Source organism: Kryptolebias marmoratus, linkage group LG10 (assembly GCF_001649575.2).
Source record: "Kryptolebias marmoratus isolate JLee-2015 linkage group LG10, ASM164957v2, whole genome shotgun sequence".
NCBI lineage: Eukaryota > Metazoa > Chordata > Actinopteri > Cyprinodontiformes > Rivulidae > Kryptolebias > Kryptolebias marmoratus.
The window spans coordinates 9,515,526-9,539,920 of NC_051439.1; the positions used below are offsets into that span (position 1 = coordinate 9,515,526).

General features: G+C 38.3%; 1 protein-coding gene across 1 annotated transcript in view; it reads left to right on the plus strand.

The window, feature by feature from the left end:
* The first annotated feature begins 3,472 nt into the window (after positions 1–3,472).
* The window catches only part of cdin1 (CDAN1 interacting nuclease 1), a 53,187-nt gene continuing 32,264 nt past the window's right edge, over positions 3,473–24,395 (plus strand). Inside the window, exons 1-6 of the mRNA XM_017412066.3 lie at positions 3,473–3,607; positions 3,847–3,968; positions 12,632–12,677; positions 13,656–13,720; positions 14,523–14,583; positions 17,602–17,674. Coding sequence (XP_017267555.1) covers positions 3,868–3,968; positions 12,632–12,677; positions 13,656–13,720; positions 14,523–14,583; positions 17,602–17,674 — 346 coding nt within the window. The 5' untranslated portion in view covers positions 3,473–3,607; positions 3,847–3,867. The remainder of the gene's footprint in view (positions 3,608–3,846; positions 3,969–12,631; positions 12,678–13,655; positions 13,721–14,522; positions 14,584–17,601; positions 17,675–24,395) is intronic.

The following is a 24,395-nucleotide window of genomic DNA, read 5'->3' on the forward strand; positions in this document are numbered from 1 at the left end:
TATTCAACAAAAGGGATTATTCTTCTGAAAGAACCTAAAAGGGTGGGCTAATATTTGTTGTGAAAAATACAAGTAACATTCAAAATCAAATGTTACTTCAACTAGATGAATATTACAAGCTTGCTGCAAAATAAATCATTTTTTGTTTTAAAGACAAGCTTAAAATTCTTTATAATACAGTCACAAAATTTAACTTTTTGTAATAAAAAATTATTTACCATCCGTACAGCACATTTATCCCAAATTGAAATAAAAAAATTGGGTAGTCAGAGAAAGTGAGAGAAGGAAAGAAGTGTTGGGCAATGAGAAGAAACTATTTTTTTTTTCTCTCTTCTTCTGTCATATTTATTGGGTTATCCTTGATTGACGCAGCGTTAACGGCCTGGCCAAATTGAGGCAGATCCAGCAACCTCGGCTGAACGTGCAGCATGTGCAGCCACCTCGGTCATGCAAATTGCACCCGGACAACCCGTTGACTATGATTAATGAGCTCGGGCTGCAGCCTTTTGTTTCCACGCGCAGCCGTTTGGAGAGAAATACAATTTCAAAAAAAATATATTATCAATCCCCCTCTTTAATGCAGTGCACTTGTTCACATTGTCTTTTTCTTGTTGTTGTTGTTTTTCACAAATTATTTACAGCTAATTGTGTACATATAGGTTTGCACAGATGTGTAGGCTGTGTTGATTACATTTAATTACGTGTCTTCTAATTAAATTTATATACAAAAGATAATAAAATAAATGGAAGAAGCAGCTTTTGAAGGCTGGGATGAAACACATGGGTCTTGTCTCTGTTGATGTAAAATATGGATGTGGGCTTTCCAGGGGCAGTCATCCTGTCCAGAAGGAGGGAAGAGGGGTGGGGGGGTTGAATCTGATACCCTGCTAATACTACAGGCATTTCCTGTCGACGATTTGCCTCTTGTTTAATCTGTGATTTTTAAACCGGAGATCCCTGATTTACCTGATACCAAGGAGTAATTTTGTAGTACTAACTTCACAAATGTACAAAAGTCATTGATGCTCATCGTCTAATGTTACAAAATGCTTTCTTTGTATGGTGAGTAATATCACCGAGTTCTATAGGGAGGAACTACATTTCAAAATATATGATGGGTAAAGGAAATTACAACATTGTTCATCTTGATACGTTTATCTACAGGATACTGTTGATATAAAGACAAAAAGAAATCTAATTCTCACCAACATGCACACATTTTCTTCCTTTGCCCATAATTTACCTCCGCTTCAAGCAAAATGTAAATGTTTTCCAGGCATTATGGTATACAAGTACCATTAGTGGCACGGTGCTTAGCACTACAATGGAGTGCCGAAAGCCGTGAAGCAGAGATCAGTGCAGCATCTCCTGGATATCAGAGGGAGACATCCTTTGTAAATTCATCTCCTACTGTGAGCAGGCTTTACAGCTGGTTAGCAGCACTGGTGTGTACCACTGCCCTGTTTACATTTAGCCTCCGAAGCACTCATCTTTCCTCCTGCATCTTTTCATTGTGTCCCCTCCGTCGCTTCGTCTCTGTCCTTAAGCTCCAAGCACAGTCTGGTATCACAGTCAAAGATGCACACAGACACAGTCTTCACTCAGATGCACACATACACACTCAGAGCAGCACATAAAAGCATTAGGCACATACACAAGAAACCTCTGATCCCCTGGCTTTTGGAGCTATTACAGTACACAGCCTTTCAACCTCATCTCTGATTTTTATCTTTTTATTCCATTGCATTACACTGATTCTTTTCTACCTATTAAACACGCAGAGCCCCACCAAACCCCCTGATCTGCTGATACCTAGATGAATAAACTGCTTCTCCTGCCCCTGACCTCAGCCCTTTGTAGCAATCAGACCAGACTTCCTCAGAGGGCCTGATCTTATCTGGCCGTACCAATCCCACTACATAACTCCCTTTTGTAGCAACCACAGAGCGCTGAGCCCTTTCAGATCCACGGACTGTGCCGGTGAACACACTGCTCAAGACCTCAGCTCATCTCAGACATCATACTACACTGCCCAATAACAATGAGCTCTATTTTCTGATGCACCACAGGTCAGATAGAGGCTTTCTGCTCACCAATGCATTGTTCACCCACAATGAAGGACAGCAAAAGAATGTTTGACTTGCTGACAATCATGCCAATTTTGAACGCTTTGACGTTAATTGTAATGTTTCCTTTTTGTAAAGTAACAATCAAGTTTAATTGGATAGATAAAAAACTACATAGCTAAAAAGAAAATTTAAAAAATATATTCCAAAATTGTACAAGATCTCTGCACCTAAATTTTTGTTCAGATAGTAAACAATATTGCAATTTTAAAATATTATTGATCTTAATGGATAAGACAAATTAGGTCTTACAATACTTTTTGTTTTTTATGTACAAACACCAGAGTCATTTACAAAGATTTCTGTTGTGAAAACAGGTATTCAGAACATTTAGATGTGAGCAAATCATTTTTTTATGACTAAAACTAAGTCCTTTTCCAGAACTTTTCCAGAACTTTTGATACTTCAGCTACAACATATTTAGCACACATTTTTGTCTACTGTATCTTTTTGTGTGAGAGTTAAAGTACTTTTTAAAAGCACAAATTATTTATTTATTTATTTTAAAGACAGTTGACATTACCTCCTTTAGTTTCTAGGGATTTACAGGTTAGGTGAGCGGAATTAAAAATTTAAGAATTCAAGGTTGGAGATGAATGCTCTTATTATCAATATGCAAAATATAATATAAAATTATTTATTTATTTCAGAATGAGTGCAAAAAAACATTAACAAAGACAAGCTAGATCAATGCAGCAGACAGTGCTAAACCCATATAGTGCAAACAATCTGAGTAGAAAATTCTAAACTGGTTACACAAAAACATAAAAATAACTACATGAAGTTAATTAGGCGTCTTAATGTAAATTTAATATTTGAATCAAAAATATAAAATATAAAAAAATTAATATAAATATGAAAAAATACTGCTTTTTTTTTCCTCAGTGCACTTCAGAGAGTACTTTCCTAAAGGATATACTAGCTCTACCTTAAACAAGTAAGATGCTGTATTTTGAAGTGGGCATGTAATACTGACTGTATTTATTTTTTAACATATTTTTTAATATCAGTAGGTACATAGAACAGAAACTTAAATAACATCGACATTGTGTCAAGCAATAATGAAGCATTTCTAAGTCTAATGTATGTTCATTATTTCTGTTCATGATCTTTTAAGCAGAATGTTATGACTACAGGTCCCACCAATAAAACTCCCTCCTTTTTTCACTATTTGTGCGATTCACCCCTGTGTAATATTTCCCCTTTCTGTTCAAGTTAATGTAGTCAAGAATGTTTGCTTTTTTATACAGGAAAGTACTTGACAAGTGTGACCAGATTTATGCTTTGCTGGGAGCTGACAGACCAACTACATGAGAAATATGTTCTATTTGACGCTACTGCAAACTAACCAATCATCAGCCGGTTTACTGAGCCCCTGGGATGGACTGACCAATCAGCGCACTGCTCACAAAAACGTCTCGTCTTTAACTTCCTAGCGGGAAGCAGCCATCGGGAGCTGTCCTGAAGCAGCAGGAATTGAGGTAAACAAGCTTATTTTACATATTATTAACCCTTTAGGACAGTTTCTTTACAACACGTTGCATAAAATAGACTAGGAATTAATACACAAAGATGAGAAGAAATGTTTGCGTTCAGTGTGTCGCGTCCAGACGGAGCTAACATGTTTGGTTAGCAGTGCAGCTGCCTGACAGGCTGTGCGTTCTCCAGACATCTGCTGGAATTCACATTTATCGAGCTCTCTTTCCTTGTTTGTGCACAGAGATCCAACAGAAACATCAAAATGAGACTGTCCCGAGCTGACTATAAAGAGATAGTGAAGTGGATCGAACAACTAAGACCTACACGGCAGTGTATGAAGGTGCTGAAGGACAAATTTCCCAGGTAAGTTACATAGTATACAGTTTATATTATGTTTAACTCATTTATGTGCAGATTTAATGTTTGTGGGAGAACAGACACCTCTCGTATGTTTATGTGTGACAGAAAACAGAAACATCAAGTTGCTGATAATGAGCAACTTTTATCTAATAATATGAAACAGCTTCACTAACAAGATATGTTTTAATAATTTTAACAGACTAAATGTTGATATATGTTTCAGGGATTGTTTAAAAGCATATCATTTAGACCTAAACATTTATAATCCCATTTAATTCACTCTTTAATATCCCTGATTAATTCCACACAGGTTTCTGTATTGGCTCTTACCACAGCATTAGTCAGTGTTTTGCCATGCAGCGCCCGTGCATCCAGAAATCGAAGAGAGAGGTTAATGGTTGTGTTTGCCTTTCTCCTTGACACTGAGGGCCCTCACTTTATTGAATGTAACATGTGTAATCCCCCAAGGCCACCAGGACACCACGGCTGATCCCGTCGAGGTCACTTACAAAGTCGCATGTATTTGGAGCTTCCTACTTCCATTGTGGCCTAATCACCAATCTAGAAGAAAGTATCAGGTCCCCACAGGCATGCGATGTAGCTTCAACTTCCCTTTGTTCTCACTGTCAGCAATTTACAGAATATGTCATGTAGGTAAAGTGCATGCAATCTCCTTCATGTTTGGACACCCATCAGTCATCAGTCCTTGCATTTGGAGTTTCTTTTTTATTGCTTTTAGTTTCTTAATGCAGAGTTTCTTTAATATACTGTTCAAATGTTGTTGTTTTTTTAAAGATGCTGGTGGGTATAATAATTAAAGACAAATACTGGACAGTTTTCATTCCAGTAATTTTGCATGAACTCTTTCTCTCAGAGGTGCTTGCTCTTTTGTTTAGTCTTGCTGGTTATTGTTATTATTTCGCTCACCATAACCTATCTTGGGCAGGCCCTTGCTCTTTAAAATCCCTGAGTCTCGTCACCGGGCCTGACAGACAGGCACGGCAGCAGTGTTTTCACAGCCTGCAAAATTATTCTGGTTGTCCAATCAGCTGAGCTGGGCTCTGGAGGGTTAGTGATTGGACTGGCAGGAAATCAGGCTCTTAAGACATAACATATCGACTAGGCCATCCATCATCTCTTAGCATGCGCTCAGGCACAGCAGTCAGCCAGCACCCCCCCAATCCCACACCCCTCCTGTCCCCTCGGACCGTACGGTAGCCCTGCCATTGCGTAAATATTGGCCAGGGAGGGGTTGAAGGGGGAGTTGGCGGTTTGTTGAGGACAAGCCTGCAATAAAATGATGGGCAAAAGAATGATTTGTTTATTATAGCTTGGGAGATGGAACGGACAGATATTTAGGTATTAAATCATTTTGGATTTTATTCAGTGATTTACAAATGAGACAACTCTAGATCCATATGCTGTGACAGAGATATATGCACTATCAATATTATTTAGGAACTATTATTGCTAGTTCAACAAACAGTACATTTATATTACACACAGTTTTATTTCTAATTATTTTTAAAGCCCTGCATGTCTGAGCAAAGTGTATTTAGGGCATAAAGATGTCTTACACATGTGTTTTGTCTGGTAATAAATTATACTAATAGGTTAATAAGTTTGTTCCATCTCCTGATTTAACTTTACTTTTAGGATGTTGAGTTGTACATTTGCAGGGCTTTTTAATAAAGCATGTACGTAAATACGAGTTACACTGATTACTTTTAATTAAAGTATTTATAGATGAATAGCAATAACTATTATGCTCAACTCTCTGAGTGCTGTATTGAGTTCAAAATCATTTCACAGTCATTGGTTTTGATTGGAGACTCAAAGGGAAGAAAATTTAAACTTTGAACAAGATGATTGTTATAGACCATTTCAGGGTAATTTCCACGGACGGTCTGTCAGTCTTTGGGTCATACCATGAATAGGGTTGGTGGGAGGAGAGAGGGAGTGTCCCATAGACAGACAGAAAGAGAGCGATTGCGATGTGGAGTCCCTCATCTGTAACGGCTGCATAACACAGATGTTGGGAGTCATCTGTCAGCCTGGCCTCTCTTGCTGCTCTGGGGGGAAAAGAATTGGACACGGTGCTGTCACTTTTTACCCCCACTCACAATGGAGGGGCATGCAAATATCAACCCCCATTCTTGCTCCGTTCTCCTTGCCCTCCTTTTAGCCAGTCCTGGTGTCCTGTCTAGTATCTGGACTTTGGCTGGGCAGCAGACGGGGGGGTCTGTGGGGAGGGTTCATTCCAGGCCTGTGTGGGGAAGGCTGTGACATCAGTCCCATCAGGTCCTTCTCTCGCCACACATTAGAATTGGAAATGATGGGCCACTCTCTGAGGCCTTGCCTGACTTCCCATGGGTCTAGAGGGGACCCCAGTCCTTCTACCATTTGTCCCTAGAGAGAGTCGGTGCAAGGAGGCTACTATGAAGAGGGAGGGAAAGTGAGAGTCCTCTGTGTCCTTCTGTGCCATATTATGAATGAATTTGAATGTAATGATTGCCCCACCTCCCCTCCCTCTGCGCGCACACACACACAAACACACACACTCTTTCAGGCTGCCATTCAGCACTCCTTATATTGCTTTCACTGTCACAAAAGTAGGAGGGTGAGTAGGAATCAAAAAGGGAGATCATTCTGGTTTGGAAAACACTTAAACAGTGAAGTGTGAACCATCCCTCCCCAATAAACACAACCACTGCATTTCCTCTTTTATTCCCACACACATACACACACAGCTCCCTGGTGAGGAGTCCCTGAAACGTTTTTCGAATCGGGCCCTAATGTGCCGTTTTCATCAGCACTGAGGCGGGCTGCAATATGGTGCTGGAGCTCGCTCTGGGAATATGAATGTTGATTAAGCATGCGTTCAGCCTTTTGAAATTCTGAAGAAGTGTCAGAATAATGGATGTTGAGCAAATGTCAAGCATTTGTTAATTTCTCTGTGATTCGGGGTTTATCTGGCATGATCTTTGGAAGGAAAGCGCAGGGCAGGGTTGTTGTGGCATGTGCCATTGATATGTTGATTTCTTGGCTACAGACACTGTTTTTGATGGTAATAGCTGAGCGACTTGCTCATTGATTATTTATAGTGGCTGTAGTGTTTATCTCTTTGTTTACAAGCTGGTTTAACTTCAGGATTTGGTAAAAGGCATACTGCATTAAACCGGTATGGTCTTTCTGTTTAAACATCAGAGCTAAACAGGGGTCTTAAACAGACTTTATGTTCTTCTGCAAAGTCCATTTTTTTTTCTATCATCTAATTTTTTGTGCCAGTTTGTCTTTACACTGGATGGCACTTACTTGTTCTCAATTTTAAGGTTTGCTAGATGCTCTAAAAAGATTACTTTTATAGAAACTAACTGGGAGCTTAAACCAACTGCTGAAAAAATATTGCCAACAATTTAAAAATCTTAACTGGTTTCTTGATTAAATTGTTCCTGCACTGTCACTAAATAATAAACAGAGTTGCTCCTCTGTGACGCTTGCAAGTGTACAATTCCACAGCTATTTTGTAGGCTTGAAGTGGCAATGACATTACCCAGAGACTGATCAAGTGCAGAGCCTGCAGGGCCATCCTCAACGGCTTTTAATCCACGGCCTCGCACTTTTGGCTGCTCATATTGAACAAAACACAAACTGGCAGTTGGGGCTTAGGGGTACAACCCTTGAAGACTGAGAAGCTGGCAAACTAATTCCCCCAGCTTTATGGAGTTAGACGAGCATTGGAAGGGTGAAGGAATGAATGAAGTGTAAGCAAAGAGGGGAGATGTAGAAAGAGGACAAGCTGTGCTGAGTTTACAACTTCATGTCAGGCTAAGGAGGTCATGAATAATAGATGCAATCAATTACTTGATTAGGAAGCTTAGGAATGGCTACTTCCTTCTCATATCGTAGGAGTGTTGTCCAAGCACACACTATAGATTGTAAAGCCTTTTTGGCTCATTCGGCTAAAACACTTGAATAAGCAGCTTGTTGTCAAAAAGCTGATATGGGATGTTGTCTTGAAAGTTATAATTTGTGAGAAATGGATTTTTTGAGGAAAAATGGAAAGCTATTAGTAAAATCAGGATATATCCACCGTTCCTGGTGTTTAGTTTTATAATCAGTGTTCTAAACTCCTTAAAACCATATATTTACTAAAAAGACGGACAGAAGAGAGATTTTGTTCAGGTAGAATTATTTTTTGCATTGGAATATATCATCAAAGAAGAAGAAAAGTAGTAAGGAATGGTGCAAATTTCTCAGTTACGTTTGAGGTTTAGGCAGTTGGTCAGTGTAATGCGTTTTTTTTTTTTTTTTTTGCCAGCCCAGAGGATGGTTGCTGCTTGACAGATAATATGGATCTCATTTTCAGAGTTCTGAGAGTTTGCAGAGGCAGCAATGACACTAATTATAGTATAACAATGGGCAACACTCATAATAGTTCTAACATGTTTTGCCCCTGCAGAGTAGTGAAGATCTGTGGCTTTCACGTGGGATCACAATTAGGGAGGTGATTTTTGGGGTCTTTTTCGCCTCTTTTATCGCATTTGAATAACTTTTTTGGCATCTTAGGCATGTGAGCAGGCAGAAAATTTAAAGCTTGTAATAAAGTGGACATACTTGAGTTAAGATCACATTTTTCTAGCATTAGAGAAATTGTAGGGAAGGAAGAGAGAAGATGAATTTGTATGACCTTCTTGTGGGAATTGCTATTAGAAAATGCTGAGGAATGTAGTCTTAGGCTTGTTTTTGCTTAATATATCTTCACTTTTAGAAAAAAAAGTTTAAAATATGGTAAAGCCATTACTAAAAACAATACACGTTACATCTGCATGTGTCACAGTTGCCACTGACTTTCCTACACCGGATTTGCAGATGTTTTGCAGAACAAAAATGAAAACTAATTTAAAGAGTAAACATGCAACTATTATTGTGCAAGTATTTGTTTGTAGCTTTGTGACACACTGAGATTTGTGTTTGTTTCTTGTCAAAATACATCACATTTATACATTAACACATAAAGGTTTTTTTTTTATTATTTTGCTGCTGCTGATGGTGGGCTTAGCTGAGAAACAGATGTTAACATTTTGCCTGTCAGCATGTGTAATTAGCAGCATTTGCATACCCACTTTTTAAATGCACCGTTAGCTAGTTTTGACTTTATAAAATATTGATCTATAGGAAAGTAAATGCTCTCTATGTTATCACTCCTCTTGTTTAAATTAGATCATTTGATGTCATCTATATCTTAGTATGTTACGAAAAATGCTGTTTTTTTGCTATGTGGATGGGTTGGGTAGATTTAAAATGACAAAACAAAAAAAAATTACACTTTAAGCAGTTAATTCATACATGCCATTCCCTTTCTGAAAATGATTTTATTGCCTTTATTAAAAATATGTGCCGTGCCTCAATTAGACAGCTTCATGCCCTGAAGAGTCGCACCATGCAACACTCTCTGCATGCAGATCCACCAAATGCTAAGTACTGTCACAGCATATGATACCAGTGCCATTAGCCAGGTGGCTTTCATTACCCAAATTACAGCTATTGTTTATAATTAATTATTTGTAAATAGGAAGATTCTGAATATAATTGATAGCTTGAATTTCCCTCATCTCCTATTAATTAGCTTGATGATATTTTCAAGGCTTCCCCTCCCCTCCCCTTTCTTATTTAAGATACAGATACTCTGTGAATTCACAAAAAAAAAATGCAGCAATTCAGCACTTGTCAGATTCATCAGTGAATATCCTAGCTTAATAGAGCCTAAAGCACTGACCAGACAGCCGTACCAGCTCAGTGACAAAGTGAAAGTCCCTAATTGTTTTTAATTTAATTTGCTGCTTCACTATTTTGGGTGCCAGTACATATTAATGCTCTGTCTTATGCTGTAAGGATGGGTAATTAGGTTGAGAGTGAATGATTCTCTAACTGCTCTTCTGTCTCCCTACCTTCTGTTACCCCATGTTTCAAATTATATCCAAAAGGAAAGATTTTAATTTTTTTCCCCCTCTCTTAACTTGAAGGTCAATGCCAGGATGCACTAGACTTTTATTAAATCAGTTTTTTGTAAATTTTTTAATGCATGTTGAACTTAAAGATACTGATTGATAAACTCAAATGCTTACGTCTCCCTCCTTGTAAATTGTCTTCCATTTATTGCTAACATATGTTGGCCTCAAGGCTTCACATTCTTGTACTTGCTTTAGGAGTTACTCTGAGGAAATGTTCTTATTCTGATGATTATTTTAAACAGGATATAGATGGGTAAAAATGATTAAAATGGAGAGAGTAAATGGCTTCCATGAGAGCACAAGTTGGAAATGAATTTATATAAATCTTAAAATCTTTGTTGCTTTCTAAATTGAGAAGCAAGGCCTTTAAAGTTGTGTAAACTATGAGTGTAAAATACAGAGATGTATTATTAATATAAATATTTACTTTTTCATTTGGTTTGATTTGATTTATGTTTTTTATTTAAATTTCTCAATGTCTATATGTAGTTGGGATTTTTTTCTTTTAAATCTATGTTTAGTTTGGTTAAAAGTTTGGGAGGGCATATGAGCGCACAAATTTGCGTGTAGACATGCTCATTGACATTAGTACGAAAGTAAAATTACTTATACACAAAAATCAACCAATCTTCTAATTAGGGTAACTTTTTAAAAATATAATTTCAGCTATAGCACCTGAGTCGTGCTTTATCATACAGATTTATGTATGTGTGTTTGAGTTGAGGGGTTAGTTTTTGTCCAAATAACAGTTTTCTTTGCAACCATAAACATAAAAAGCATTATGTATCACTGGTCTGTGATTAATCGCTGCTCAACTTTTGGTTCTTTGAACCTCTGTGGTGCTTCTCCCCCCTCTCCCAACTTTAACGTCAGCAAAATCTGATTGACGTAAAAAAGGGAAAACAAAAGTCCCCAAAGTTCTTGGTGTTTTTGGAACAGATATGTTTTCATGGATATTAAGAGCAGTTAATGTCCCTTTTAAAGTTAACAAGGTATAGATTTAGCAATTAAGCAGTAATCATGCTCATTAAAAAAAGTAATCCATTTAAAACCTAACAGATGTTCGTTCTGACAGGGGAATCGTGACGGCCCCATGCCAACAATAAGGCAGTAATGTTGTTGAAATGCTCAGGTGCAAGGTTAAAGAGTGGAAGAATTTATTTATTTTCTTCATTTTGTGGCCACATGTTGACAGTTGACTATTTAATAACCTACAAAATTGCGGTGGCCTCTTGATCCCTAAGCTTCATTTTAGATTAATGCTGAGCTTGCAGGATGTTTTTCGCTTACCTTTTTATAGTTTAACATTCTTGTTAATCTCTTGTTTTTCATTATAACTTTGTGTTTGATAAAAAATTTCATTGTATTAATAAAGTCACAGAAGCATAAACCACAGAGACAGAAAATTTAAATAGCCTAAAAAATGGCATCTGCAGTGTCAAAATGATATTCTTTGTCATCATAAGCTGGGAGATGAATTCATTGTGTAAACTGCTTTGATTGTAAAATAGTACAGTCAAACTATGGAAATTATTGGTTGAGACCACAATTATTTTATGATTTAGGGTGATTTATGTGGAGGGCCTATGACAATTTAGTGCATTGGTGCAAAATGCACATTGGCAACTTGAGCTTCTCAAGTGTGTTTACTTACCGTCCTTGGGTGACTTGATAAAAACAAAAGTCCATTAGATTAAACAAAAAAGTATTGAAAGAATAAGCAGTTGCAAAATTGCTTGAGACAATTGCGGAGCAGTTTGCCTGTTGTGGAAAATTATGTATTGTTCTTGTTGGTACGCAGAGGGGAGGTGCGCACAAACCAATTAGGAAAATATCTTTCATGCGTGTAAATATTTTCAAATCAAAAGATGTGAGGGTTGGAGGGTGGGCTATTGAAGGGACTGTGAATCCCTGTCGGAGCTGCTTGTTTTCCAGGTTTGCCTCTTTGCCAGGTGTTTGACATTGACTGGAGCTGGAGATGAATGTAGCTAATGGCAACCTATGGAATTGACTGACTCCTGGGAGCCACAGCTTCATGCAGTGAAAGTTTCCATTTTCAAAGCCCATCAGTTGCAGTGGGAGGGCCCCTGACTGGCCCATATGCCAGCACTGACAGCGAAGAAGGGAGTTTTTTTTTCTCATACATGCACTGCTACGGCAGACAAGCAAACAAATACAAACCCTTAAGGTGGTTGTCCACTTTGCATAGAGGCTGAACACTGGAGCGTGATTGAATCAACACCCTGTAAATAATTTTTTATGAATTTTCATATTGACCATTTTCACATTACTATGATTATTTGTGTAGTTTATAACAACAGAAACTGTCCAGTTTAACTTCTAGCATGTTTATTGATGAAGCAGAAGACCAAAAAGGATGCTATGAATGACTGGTAGGAAAAACAATATACAACCAGGCTATAAATTTCTCATCTCCCATACCACACACAACCTCCCTCTTCTTCTTACCCCCACGTCATCATGGGAGGAATCCTTTGTCAGAGGTGTTCATCTGGAACAACTTTGCCACACTTGTTTTCATGTTCTTTTAGATTACAGGGCAGCTGGTCCCAGCTTTGAAGCTCCCCTCTCCCTTTGTCTCTGTGCAATGCACTCTGGTAATTAACTTTGTCCTTCTTTTATTTGTTCCAGTCACTCGCAGTCCACTCTTCTGAGCATCTTCTCCCTGGAGTACCAGGTTAGAAGTTTTCTTCCTTTGTGAGCCCTGACAGGTGCCTAATTGAATGATGAATGTCCCTTTATTTCTTTGTAATTGAACTGCCAGCTTTCTGATTGGTTTGGAGGACCCCCCAACCATACCCGCGTTTATTTCACCCCCCCCCCCAACACACACACACACACACAGACACCTCCATCTTCTCCTTCTTCACGTTCCTGTTGAGGTCCTTTTCTTGCCTGAGCCTCAGTGGATGTCTGCCAAACCTTCCCATCCATCTGTCTAATAACATCTAGCCCCTGCTTATTTGGTGGACCTGTAATAAATTATGCTAAACCATTATTATTCTGACAATAATAATTTCCCCGTGTAGTGCGGCTGTGTGTGCTAAATGTTTGCTGACTCGCACTGTCACTGCTGCTTTCCACGGCTGACAGCGGATGATGATAAATGGCCACTGCCGCCAGTGGCAGAAGGCAGCACAGGCAGAAAATGGAGTCATTTATCATCCCACTGACAGGTGTCAGTCACACTGCCCGTCTCTGTGGAATTACAATTTTTGTGTGTAGTAGCTTTTAAATAAGTTGTTTTTAACCAATGCTCTTCCTCTTTTATCCGCTGTCCTCCAGCCTCTCGGCAAGAATGGCAATTGAATTGCATGAAAATGTCAGGGTGTGGTGTGCAATAATGTGAGTGTTTGATCGAAAAAGGGGAAATGAATCCAAGGTTTGAGTAAGGGAAGGAAAAGGGGGGAGATGGGTTTAAACAAGGTTGCCTTGAGACACTTTGACCTCAAGTAAACGTATTGAAATTGAATTACTATGATCTCTAAATCTCTTACTTGTTCATACAAGAGCATAGAAGAGGAACACGGCTGAAAAATAATTATTTAGCTGAAGTGGACTGTGACTATAAAGGAGTTTTCTCCTACTATCCATATTTATGTTTGAGAGTATTGTTATCAATATTGCTACTTATTTGTTGTTCTTATTGTGACAGAAAAGAATTAAAAGGACCATCTCAAGACACCATGCATCTGATGTTATTGAAAGATACTACCAAAGGTACTGTATTATCTTGCAATGTATTATTTGTTGCTACTCTCACATCTGTATTGTCCCATAAAATATTTTCTGTCTTCCAGTTCATTTACTCTTGTATGCTTTCTTTGTCTTGTGTAAATTTTGACTTGGGAAGGGACTTGCCAAAGTTACGTGAGAGTAGGTGGGCCACCAAGACTGTTATAATCTCCTTCAAACAAACCACCACCCACAGGATTTGTTCCAGACCTCCTCTTGCACCTGCTACACCACAGCTCTGTTCAAATTAGGAACAGAAAAAAATAACTAAATGTTTGCCTTTATATAGGCTTATGATGGGATGATTATGTGTAATTCAATGAATATGGTTGAAATAAAAAAGGGAAAAACTAACAAGGTTGTAAGGGGGAAAACCTCTTTGCATATTTCAATTAGCCTTTATCTATCTTATTAGGCCATTGTTCTGGGGAAAATAAGTCTGGATAATGCACTTCTAATCCACTTACAACAGCAAACCTCAGAGATGATCTCGGCAAGATCTAAGGGGAGTTGCAGTTTTAGCTGGAGAGTGAAAAAAGGCTTTTTGGGCGGCAGGGGTTAACTAACTATCATATGCTTGTCTGGCTTCAAGGAAATTTGAAGCCCTTCAAGCAGTGCTGTTTTAACCGCACTGAGCCTGCCATATGCCACCCAGGGCAAAGTCATCAGGGACATTAGCAAGTCTTGGCTGGCCTGGTCTAGCTCCCTCGAACCCTTTTTGTCTGTCTTTGAGAGCTGTTTTTATTTTTTCTTCTTAAACCGGTGTTGTCCTTTTGTTATCATGAAGGTATCTGAGTGAAGCCAAGGCTCGTCCCACTTCTCCTGTCCTGCTAGAGTTGGCCAATGAGGTAAACAGTACAACCTTTAGTTTTTTTCCTAACCTTTAAAAATAAACTGAACTGATAATTTATTATAAAAGAAAAAAGATGACTCGGCTTCAGTTTTTGATGTTTCTCCCTTGTCTGTTAGTCATTATCAAAATTGGTAAAACAGTTTGCTCTATTAACAATTATCTAATGTAATTAGCTCCAAGCACCATTAGGCAGATGTGAAAATACTTTTTTTGTTTTATTTTGTAATTTTCCAAATTGCAGTTCAGGCAGAGTTGCTACAAACTGCGGACAGGTGAGGATGGGGTCATTGGTTAAATTGCCTCTTCATCACTTCTTTAGATATTTGCTTTAAGCTGTCAGACTAGTGTTTGTATTCTGGGTGATCTAGTAGCAGTTGTATGTCCAATTTCTTTTAGTGGCCAAGAAATATGTAGTAGATATTTGTACAGTAATTATTATTATTATTATAATAAAATACCATCTGCTTTCATCATAGTACTTTATTTTATTTTGTATATTCATTAATAAGCCTCTCTGTGGACTTTTTATTTTATTTTATTTTTTTGGAACTTTTGCATATACATTATAGTGACTCAACTAATACTTTCACTAGAACTGTATGACAATTCTTACATTTTGAGCAAAAAGCTGCAACGCTATTGATTCTTAAAGACTAATTGCAATTTAAATTAATAGACTACTATTTATTGTATCTAATTGTTTGTAAAGTCAAATAATGAAATTCTGGTAAAATACATAGTTTTCTTTCAGTTCCTGCATTTTTTAAAACTTTGAAAAGACCGTGCAACCGACTTAGTCATTTAACAGCATCATTTAGTGTTATTAGTGCTTACAAAAGGAGGGTTTTTAAGTTTAAAATTTAGAGCACTTCACATGCATCAGTGATAACCTCAAAGCTAACTGCTATTATTCATTCTCTATTTAATTTAAATATTATTTTTTTTTCTTGAAAGCACAGAGATAACGGTCTATGAACCATTTAACTGTCATTTTAATATGCTACTTAACATTTAAACCAAGCACTCGTGCCCTCTCAGACTGCTAATTGATGTAGTTTCGTGTCTTTATGAGACAATATATCTCCAATAGAGGAAAAAGATTAACAGTGATGAAAGCTGTTCATGGGTATTTTTTTTTTTTGCTTCTCGATGAAGTCCATGAAGAAGAGATTCTAAACTCAGTCTTTTCCTGCTTTATGGGGGTCTTTATGCAAAGGTTACTTATAGGCTTAAGAACAGGTTCACTTACACTGCAGTGGATGTGACAGCTATTAACGTTTTAGGCTAATACAACCAGAATATTATTTAACAATAATGATTTTCAGCAGGAATTCAAGGTTCTGTGAATCTTAGTTGCGTGCTAAACTCAGGAAGTGCTGCCATCTGACTTGAGAGCAGAGATGGACTCATGATTAATATGAAAATTAAGGAGATGCAAGTACCTGAACTAATCAGGTGGCACTTATTCAGGCTGAGCCTGCATCAGTAATGCTGCCATTTTTCATGTGTCAGTTTCCAAGAATCTGATACTCTGTTGTTATCCAACGGTGTGTATGGAGAACAGGCCAATAAGCACAAATGGGAAGGATGGAGAGGAGAGGAGAAAAAGGGAGAAATAACGGCAATAATTTGAGAGATGAAACAAAACTACTGTGGCTGAGCGTGACAAATACAAAGTCAGTAATGCTATCAAAGGCTTTAATAAAGAGACAAAGTCACACCTTAATCATTATAGACATCTTAGGGCTTTTTATAAGCTGCCTCCTTATTGCAATATTATGGAAATGTTAACAAATACTATGGTTGGTAAAAAGACATTGTTTAGACAGAGCCATTGCTGCCCCCAGCATGTAATCATAATGCATCAGAGAAAAGATGAAACACTCCATTCATGCTGCGAGCTGAGGGCAAATTCACTTTTGGTCCCCAATTATGCTAACAAGAGGAAAAATGTTCTTTGGCTGTAAGAATGTTGTTTTATAATAAGCTAGTCTTCAAGCAATATTTCCATCCCCTCCATCTTCGAGAGGCTGTGAAATTTAGTCATGAAGGAGTTAATATGTCTTCATTTTAGCGTATGCTGTGTATTGTCTAAATGAAGGTCAAAAGTAGTGCTTTAGGGAAACAAAAAAAAAACTTTATTACACATGCATACTTTATGTATGGTTTTTGCCTAATAATTTAACTGTAAAAAATTGCTTCAGTAAGATTGTATTAACAATGGACTCCATGATATTGCAATAAAAATATGTTTTGAAATATGAGGGAGTGCAATGTGCTGATAAGAATCTTGTCAGGTAGACACCTTCAGCATCAATCATTAGTGCTTTCTTACTTGTCAGGGCTTTTCCTTTCACTCAAACCGAAAACATTGCTCACCTTTTCAGGTGTCCTTGTGTTCAAAGAAGGCTTCAGCCATAGGTTTTATCTTTCCTATTATGGGTTGCATTCCCATAGTCCCTCAGGTGTGTCCTATTGGTTGCTGCTGTTTTGCCTAGGTGATCTGCCTATGATTAAAGCTTTCCATTGTCTCTTGCCTGAGCATAGCATGTGCTCCTTCTTACAAGATGAGAGGCTGGAAACGTCTCTTTGATAGAAGCTAAGCAATTCAGCCAGGTAACTCGACTGTGTAACAGTGGAGCTCTTGTTCCTTTGGGAAAGGTTATTGCAAAGCAAGGCGTTCAAAGACCAATTTGCAATGAGATTGTCAAAAGCTGGGTCAAGGTTTGGGAATGCAATAATATAATTTGGAGCCATTAGGATTGTTATTATCTGTGACATCAGTGAAACTTCCAACTGGTGGTGTAATTTCAGTGTTTAAATTCTCGGGCTCTTTGGTTTTGCTACACATTCAGCTGAATATGTACAATCAAGTCTGAAGGTTTGTAAATAAAGCGGTTCCCTTCATAAAGTAATAAGTGTTCTAACATGCTTTGGTTTTAAAGTTACAATAATTACCAGCTGGCACAATATCCTGTTTTTATTCAGACAAATTGTTGTTGTTGCGCACTAGGTGGATCTGTCTCCTGCTCTGATGGCTCGTATTATCCTGGACAGGTTCCTTCAGGACATGGACGGTGGAATGCGTGAGTAACACTTTTCCATTTGGCTCTAAGTGACTCTTCACATCACTTTTAATTGTAGCACTTTGTCCACCAAATCGCTCCCTGTTTGAGTTCAGATTCCAGTCTATCTGCTGCGTTTTCAGCCTGTCCAACCCTAATGACAGACAGACAGCATTTTGTCGAAGCTCCATCCCACGGCACATGATTGGCAATTAGGTCTTGGGAGGACCACCCACCTTTCAGCTGCAGTAGGAATCAATGCTAGCTCGATTCATCAGTATTATTTATAACACCCTTGATTTCTTTCCTCACTCTCCTTTATCCCCAATGCATTAATCTATTTCTTACCTTCTAGCATCCTAAACCTTTTTGCTTTCTGTAGACCTACTGGGTCTGCATAGGAAATTGAGTTGAAGAAAACTGTGACAGAAAAAGCAAACTGTTCCTAGGTAGTGCTGATGGAGTACTGCAGGAAAACAGGATTGCAGATGCAAATATTTTTGTTGAGTGTGTCAAAGAGATTTTACAGACATTTTGTGAATTATTGACCATGTATGCTCTGCTTAGTGTCTGTCTTCTTGCTCTTTTGGTTCACAAACTGTGATTTTCTTCTGGACGTTCTTCCGTATACATGATTAAATGATGATTAGTGTGTATATGTGTGTGTGTGTGTATATATATATATATATATGTGTGTGTGTCTGTCTTTTTTCCCCTTTTAATCTTACAGTCTTGGTATTTCAACATACATAGTGCTAATATTTTTGTCATGAGAACTGGGTGCAGAAGCAGTTTCAGTGATTTTTAAGAGAGAATTGCATGATGTCAAAAAAGATGTGATTCCGATTTAATCAAGAAAGGGATTAAAGTGGATGTGTGTTATTTTCAATTTCGCCACAGCACAGCCATTTGTCAAAGTCAAAGATGTGATTGCTTTGGACCCACTGTTATCCACTGCCTGTCAAAATACTAGTCTGAGCAGTTTGTAGAACAGGGCATTCATCCGGGAGAGATGCTCTGTCTCCCATAATGGCACGCCACATCCGTCCATCTCCATATGGTGGAATCATACTTTATTATTTCTCAAAATTACATGAAACCTCCTGACTGATTGTTGTTTAATTTCAAAAGTACATGGTTAGAATCATCTATTTTATCGCAAACACACTCAGACAATGCTTTCTATAACATATTTGTAAACACTTTGTATAATAGTTTTTAAAAAATTCTCACTCATACACCAATAAGCATATCACAGTGGGGGATACAGTGTCTTGCTCAAGAACACTTATGCACGCTGCAGGGGTTAGCAATAGAACCCCTGACCCGCCAATTGGAAGATGACCACCTTGCCCCTAGGCCAAGCTATCTCCAGTATGTAGAATGTAATCCCATGGTCACGTGTGACAAAAAACACTGGCTTGTTATAGCTTCACAGTCATTAAAGGCATTATTCTGGGTTATTTTTAACTACAGTATGAATTTAAATCGTTTCCAAATGTTTGTCTTTATGCTGTACCTTTCCATTATTGCAGTCTGTGAAATCAGTGGCTGTGAGGGTGACCTCCGTGTTGATGTGGTTTCTCAGCAAATCTCCCCATGACCTTACACATAGATTCCTTCCCATGTGGGCTGTGGTCAAATAGTCGAATCTCCCTCTGTGTATATTAAACCCCAGTAATGTGTTTCCACCATGAAACAATGCAAGGATAATTGTCTTTGCTGGCGATTAGCTAACAGGTTGGTTCAGTGCTATTGGCATCCATATTCGTCATGCTCCGTCCAGCCTCAGACTGCATTCCTGTGTGCATGTGCATGTGGGTGTTTGTGTTTTAGTAGAACTCTAGAGGGGAGGGCAGGCAGGCGCACTGCAAAGATCAATAGACTTCTATATAAGGGACATTACCCCCAACTGGGTGAGTGGCTTGCCTTTGCCTAGCACCGTTGTTGTTTTTATTCCCCTACTCTTTTCTCTTGCATTTAAGAGAAACAGGAATGGGGCCTCTGGGACAATAGAATATATGTACAATCACCAGCCCTGGATCAATACAAGGTTTTAAATTGTTTTTTTTTTTGTACCGTCCTTGTTTGGTTTTGCTCGTTTTGCTGTTACCCTCCACCCCTCTCTCTCCTTCTTCCCACTAGCTACACATGCCACCACATCTCAGCATGATGACACCACCAACAATCTGACCCCCTCTCCCCACTCCCATTCCTTGCAGCTCAAGTATTGGAGAGAGCATCAGTCAGGCAGGATGCAGGATGCTATCTGGTGGCGCTTGTGAATGAATCGATATATTCAAAATAGTTTTATTGAATATAATATCAACATCCATAATGTTTTTAGCCTCATGAAAAAAAGACTAGACACTGGGGTAGGACAGATCACGTGCACCCGGTTGAGAAAACCTCAACATATGTTAAAATTTCTCTCAGGGTAGTGTTTAATTTTTACACAGTATGATTTATCAACAGTTGCTCATTTATTTTGGTAAGAATTCTTTTAGATGCAGTGTTCAATCTCAGTTTTTATTTTTTGTATGTTTTGCTATTTTATTTTTTGAATTGAGTTTTGTAGATGTTTTACTTTTTTTTTAAATGCAAAATACATAAAATTTCTTTCCTATTGTGTATTTTTACCATACCATCTTTATTTCATGATAGAACATATTTATGTATTGTCAAAGGGGCCAAGCTGAATTAAACTGAATCCAAATAAAATACAAAGACAGAATAAGTGAAACGGATTTTCACATTAGTTTAATTGTAGTTGACACTTTTTTATAATTGTTAAAACATTAAATTAATTATTTGAACTGTTATTTATCCAAGTAATAAAATAATTTATAGATGTTGACAAGAAACGTGTAAAACTGAATAAAGTTTGTTAGAGGTATTATTAAAACGATATTTATATACACATTTCTCAGCTGCCTTAGTTGTGCACATGATACAAATCCATCATAAACTGCTTTATTGTCATTGTAATTCAGTGTCAGTAGATACCTTTTAGAAGTCTCCAGCAGACACACTGGGGGAGCTCCTGCTCTTTCTTTTCCCCCTCCTGCTATCTCTTCATCTTTCTTTCTATTCCTCCTTTGACAGGAGTTGATGTGGCTCTAGATTTAGACATACTTTTTTGAGGAGGCAATTTTGCTAGCTATTTGACCTTTTCCATTTTCCCAAGGCCCAGCTCCAGATTAGATTGCTACTCCATGTTTTGTAACTATGTGATTCGGCCGCCTTTAAGATTTATTGTCACATTCCTTTACAGAAGCCTTGTACGCAAGGTTATAAATGTCCCGTGTTTGATGTTAACACTGTGAGAATGTTAGTGTCTACTCGATTACTTGACAGAATTCATAATAGTTTCAGCGTTTTGCTGATAAAACGTGCTGATAATTGAATATTATACTTCGTTTTAGCCTGTAAAATCTCTTAGTAGTCGCTATGATTGTTATTGTTCTTTCGTTCTTCTCTTCAAGTGCTCCCCTCTTCTCTCTCACACCCCTCTACTATGTGGAGCTGGTGTTTGTATATGCAGCCTTTTTTTCTTTTTTTTCCAAGTAATGAGAGCAAGGGCTCTTCATTAGCAAGAATGGAGGGAGTTAGGAAGCAGACAGCACAAATGTTAAATTGTGTGTGTGTGCGTGCATGTGTGTGTGTAAGGGGTGGGTGGAAGGGAGGTAAGCAGTATCGTGGCACTTCACTTGACAAGTATACTAATTACTCCTTTTCAGCATAGGAGCTCCAGTCAGCCTTTGCCACACTCTAATGGCCTGACCTGGGAAGCCTCTTTCCATAGCAGAGCCTCCCTTGGTCTACTATTACTCCAACTTCACACACACAATCATTCACACACACATTCATTCACACACACACTGAAATGTAGAGTTTCATCTCACCACTATCAAGAAGAATCAGGTGGAAGCAGATCAGTTCTGCCCCAGTAACCTCTTCAGGGACTGGGCTCCTCCTGCACACGAGATACTACCTCATATTATCAACTAACTCCCACACACCACCATGGATAGTTAAAAAAAAAAAAAATGTTTTTTTTTTTTTTTTTTTTTTTTTTTTTTTTCTGTTTCTGTCTCCTACTCTCTTCCTCTTTCCCATCTCTTTTTTTCAGTGTGGGAGGATAAATTTAAAAGGAGTAAATTGGAAAATCAAATGAGGGCTTTAGGCAGCCGCAGAGATTTGCAGAGCTGTCGGCCAGTGTTGGAGAGGCTCATCCATCATGTCCCACAAGTAGTCAATTCCTCTAGTATCTGTAAATGTTTTCAGATATTAGCCAATTTATATGCTCCGAGATTCATCATGGAAAATCAGCTTTAGCGGCGCACATTATCAGAACCTGTCTCTCCCAAGCTCCATGAAGTTTGATGAACGAGGGCCCCTCCACAGCTCAATGGCTTGCGCATGGGGAGTGTAAGAGGAGGAAGGGGGGCATATAAAGGAAATTGGTAACTCCCCCCGCCTAACCACAGAAAGTAGTGCGTTTTTTAATTAATAAACAAACTTCCAGAGGAGCTCATCAGTGTCAGAGGCAATAACAATTGTCATCCATTATTGTTTATCACGGTCCTCCCTCTACAAATGTTGCTTTTTAATGAGGTTTCTCTATGTTTTTGCATTTCACATAATGACTTTTTTTTCCAGAGAAGAGTAGTTACAGACAACACAAGTAGGAAATGAAAACCCAAACCAAGGTTGGGTTGTTGTTACCTTACTGTGTATCTTGTTTTGGAGTTGGATATGAAAACAGGCTTGTGATTTGTTTACACTGGTTGTTTTCTTTAGCAAATCCCAATGGAGGCGTAGCGTTTCACATCTATTATTCTCCTCTTCTCTGTTCTTTCTGTTCAGATGTTGACGGTGTGATATGGTGCCTTAGTAAGAATTTATACCAACATGGGACAATTACAGTAAATTTGGTGAATGTTTACAAGGTGCAAAGTTGTGCTGCAGGGCTTTGTTCTCTGTGTCTGGTGTTCTTCAGATTATGCTTTTTATTTTTCTGCGCATTTTTTATGCGTGCAACTGTGTATTTGAAAAAGAAGGCTTGTGTGTGTGTGTAGCAGAGAGGAGCTTAGGGTGTCATGGAGGTGTGCCGCTGTGCAAGGCGGGGGCGTCTTTAATAAATGTATGCTGATGTTGGAGGCTGCAACGATGCGAAGGATGCAAGGGCCCTGTTGTTATTTACTGCTGTGTTTGTGCACAGCAGCGAATCCTGGGCTGGCAAATGGCATTACAGCGTGTGATGAATGAGCATTAGGGTAAACTCATTTTAAAAGCATCCTGATTTATTAGCAGCCTGGCCTTCCATTTTCATCAGGTCAATGCTTGGCTGAAATTCCACAATGTCAGCGCCAAGGTCACCTATTTATGGCTACTTTTAGCCCCATTGCTCAAAAAGAGCGGGGGAACATCATCTTATCACTTATTATGACCATCATCAACAACGGCAAAAAAAAATATCAGACTAAAACATCAAAGGGCTTTAGAGACAGAAGAAATATAAGTCTAGTCCTAGAAGTGTGTGTTATGTGAGAGACCAAAATGTGGTGGTGGTCAACCTCCAATTATGAGCTCTAGTAAGACAAGAGCTTTAATGGCTAACGTTTGCCTTCAGGGAGGTTTATTACACGCTACTGTTTTGCAGAAGCAGCGTCAAATCTATAAAACGACCATTAGGAAGAGGGAAAAAAATCAATCAAAATGCCATTAAAGTGGAATAAGTTGCCAATATTGCTGATGTGGTTGCAGGTCCTTTGATTTTCCTTCAGATTATTAGGCACAGTCGAGTAGTGACTTTGTTAAGGGAAACCAGTGTTTGTTGGGGAGTAATATGTCTCCTAGCTTCATAAAGTTTGCTGCCTCATATTTCCCACTTTATTGATTATCCATTATCATTTGTCAAGAGGTGTCCTAACTCAAGGGGAAAATATAACCCTCCTTCTTCACCGCCGCCTGCACTGCACAGGAGCATGGTATGGATTTGAGTGTGAAGGTACCAATCTCTGAGAAAAATGAGCAGCGAAATAAAGCACAGCCCTGTGCCTTGCAGCTCTAAGAGGGAAGTGTGGGTTTATGGGGTGGGCTGGTAGAGCATCGTGGCTGGAAGAGATGGAACAAAAAGCAGATTGGTTGCAAAACGAAAAAGCTTGAAGACAGAGACAAATGCATAAAAGCAATATAAGAGAAAGAGATGTGCTAAATGGCCTTTGTTCCCCTTCCACCTATTTTTATTTCATCGTGGAGCAGATGAGAAATTACCGCATTGTTGTGCTCTTTTTTTCAACAAATAATTTTAATATGTGTAAGGCCTGAAAACAAAAGTCTTTGTTTATCAAACCTATTCAACTAAAACAATAATTTAGTAGATTTAGCTTTAAATTTTAGGGATTTAAAGCTTTATTTAAAAAAAAATAATAATAATGTCTTCAATGGCGTCTTTAAATGCTTATATTGTATGCATTTCTCTGGTAGAACTTGAGAGTTTCTGTAATGTTGCTACAGGCTCAATCCATGCTTGAAATGTGTATAGAAACACTCCCTGTATTGTCGCTGCACATCTGTCTTAAGCATGTGTATAAATATATCACTAAAATGGCATGTCTCAACCATTTCGTCACACAATGATACAATCCATTTAATCCAAATCTTTTTAAGAAATGATTTAAGGATTTTTTTTTTCTTTCTTGCTAGTGCAGTGACTGCAATCCAATCCAGCAGGCTT